A 2,500-nucleotide genomic window follows, 5' to 3' on the forward strand; every position below is an offset into this window, starting at 1 on the left:
AGATTGAGGAAGCGTCTGGGTCACATGACACACACACTGAGACAGCACCGTGCACGTGATGACGTGCACGGTGGTCATTTCAGTGATGATTTCATCAATGATGTCATCAGTGATGTCACAGCTGACCTTTAACCCCTGCAGGTGCTCTACTCCAGCAGCCGCTTTGTCCCCCCCTTTAAGAAACACCCCGTCTCCATGGAAACAGAATACAGGCACAGCTTCCTGGATTTGGCCCCTCCCACAGGACACCGCCTCCGGAAACACCTGGAACATCAGAGAGTCCCTCTGTTCCACACACACACGGTACACACACACACACACACACACACACACACACACACACACACACACACACACACACACACACACACACACACACGGTACACACACACACACACACACACACACACACACACACACACACACACACACACACACACACACACACACACGGTACACACACACACACACACACGGTACACACACACACACACACACACACACACACACACACACGGTACACACACACACACACACACACACACACACACACACACACACACGGTACACACACACACACACACACACGGTACACACACACACACGGTACACACACACACACACACACACACACACACACGGTATACACACACACACACACACACACACACACACACACACACACACAGACACACACACACACACAGTGGTTAGAACTGTTGTTCTGGAGCCACCAGTTCTGCAGACACAAAGGATTGTGGGATATGGTTACTATGGTTACTGTGTTTGTTTTCATGTGCAGAGCAACAGGAAGAGGAGGGAGGAGCCAGAGGAAAGGCTCCGCCCACAACAACAAGATCAGAGCGAGGACACGCGGTCACCACAGAAGGCCACGCCCCCTCCCCAGAGTCAGGGTGGACGCAGGTGTGTGTGTGTGTGTGTGTGTGTGTGTGTGTGTGTGTGTGTGTGAGAATCATGAGTCCATTTGAGTTATGAAACCATCCTGTCTCTCTGCCTGCCTGTCTGTCTGTCTCACTCTGTCTCTCTGCCTGCCTGCCTGTCTGTCTGTCTCACTCTGTCTGTCTGCCTGTCTGCCTGCAGGGATAAGACAGAGTATCAGGCGAGGTTTCGCTCTCCTCTCCTCAGGATCCATGAAAGAGGCGGAGTCACGGAGAGCCCCGCCCAGCAGGTCAGGGGGAGGGCGGGGTCTGATAGACAGCATCAGAGTCTGTCTGTCTGCTCACATTTATATCAACCTGGATCTGTCTCTCTGCCTGTCTGTCTGCAGGACAGTGAGCTCAGTGATCACAGCTGTTCCTGGATCAGTGAGGTAACTGTCTCTCTGCTTCTCTCTCTGGTCTGTTTGTTCTGACCAATCACAGCCGAGGTGACGTCACGTCCTGCCCTGCGCTCCAAACCTCATACTTTTTACTTTAGTATGTACTGCAGCTGCCCTTACAAAGTATGCAGTGTAGTATGCAGTATGCATGCGTATGCATACTATTGGGACACACTCCATGCGTCCTCCCTGAGCTCCGCCCCTCTCGCTCACTTCCTCCTCCGTCCGTAGCTCCACATTTGAATGTTGTTGTCAAAATGGCGGTGCTGTTTCATACTGCGCTGTCCTCTGTCTGATTTCTGATCTTCTGTCTTCCTGTACCTGCTGCTGTACCTGAGCCAGGTGAGGGGCCGTGTGTGTGTGTGTGTGTGTGTGTGTGTGTGTGTGTGTGTGTGTGTGTGTGTGTTGTCTTCCTGTGGCCGTGGCCTGTACACACAGCTCAGTCTGTGGGACGCAACGTCCACTGTGCAAAGGATTGTGGGTCAGCATGGCCAGAGCAGCATGCTGACATGCAGACTGATGTAGTAGAACATCCTGGTACTCTTGGCATACTGCATCTGACACACTGTGTACTGGGACATACTCATTCTTTTTTTTTTTTTTTTTGCATACTAAATAGTATGGTAGTATGGGTACTGGAACGCAGGGCAGGTGTTTGTTTGTTCTGACCAATCACAGCCGAGGTGACGTCATGTCCAGAGCTGTGTCCCAGTTCAGAGTATGCATCCTTCGAAGTCGGCATCTGAAGGCCAGTTACATCACCACACTGCACGAAGGCCTGTCCCAATTCATCCAAAGTCGAAGGATCCTTCAAATGCTGCGAGAGGGTCGGAGGTCAGGGAGGACGAATGGAGTGTGTCCCAATAGTATGCATACGCATGCATACTGCATACTACACTGCATACTTTATAAGAGCAGCTGCAGTACATACTAAATGTGAAAAAGAAGAAGTATGAGATTTGGAACGCAGGGCAGAATGCACTGCTGCAGCCTCAGGAGACCAGAATGCACTGCTGCAGCCTCAGGAGACCAGAATGCACCCCCTTACTTTTCAGTAACAGCAGTGAAGAGGGAAAATAGAAAGTTATAGTTAGTTATAATTATAGTTACAGTTACAGTTACACTTATAGTTACAGTCATAGATACAGTTACAGTTACAGT

The 2,500-nt window shown here is 50.6% G+C and overlaps 1 protein-coding gene across 3 annotated transcripts in view; it reads left to right on the forward strand.

The window, feature by feature from the left end:
* mdm1 (Mdm1 nuclear protein) overlaps positions 1 to 2,500 on the forward strand; it is a 15,678-nt gene that overhangs the window by 7,107 nt on the left and 6,071 nt on the right. For 2 of the 3 annotated variants that reach the window (XM_030046347.1, XM_030046348.1), the window contains exons 7-10: positions 142 to 303; positions 803 to 924; positions 1,102 to 1,189; positions 1,289 to 1,330. In XM_030046347.1, coding sequence (XP_029902207.1) covers positions 142 to 303; positions 803 to 924; positions 1,102 to 1,189; positions 1,289 to 1,330 — 414 coding nt within the window. The remainder of the gene's footprint in view (positions 1 to 141; positions 304 to 802; positions 925 to 1,101; positions 1,190 to 1,288; positions 1,331 to 2,500) is intronic. The other variant, XM_030046349.1, reaches the window with a different exon arrangement.

The sequence above is a fragment of the Myripristis murdjan genome, chromosome 23 (assembly GCF_902150065.1).
Source record: "Myripristis murdjan chromosome 23, fMyrMur1.1, whole genome shotgun sequence".
Taxonomy (NCBI): domain Eukaryota; kingdom Metazoa; phylum Chordata; class Actinopteri; order Holocentriformes; family Holocentridae; genus Myripristis; species Myripristis murdjan.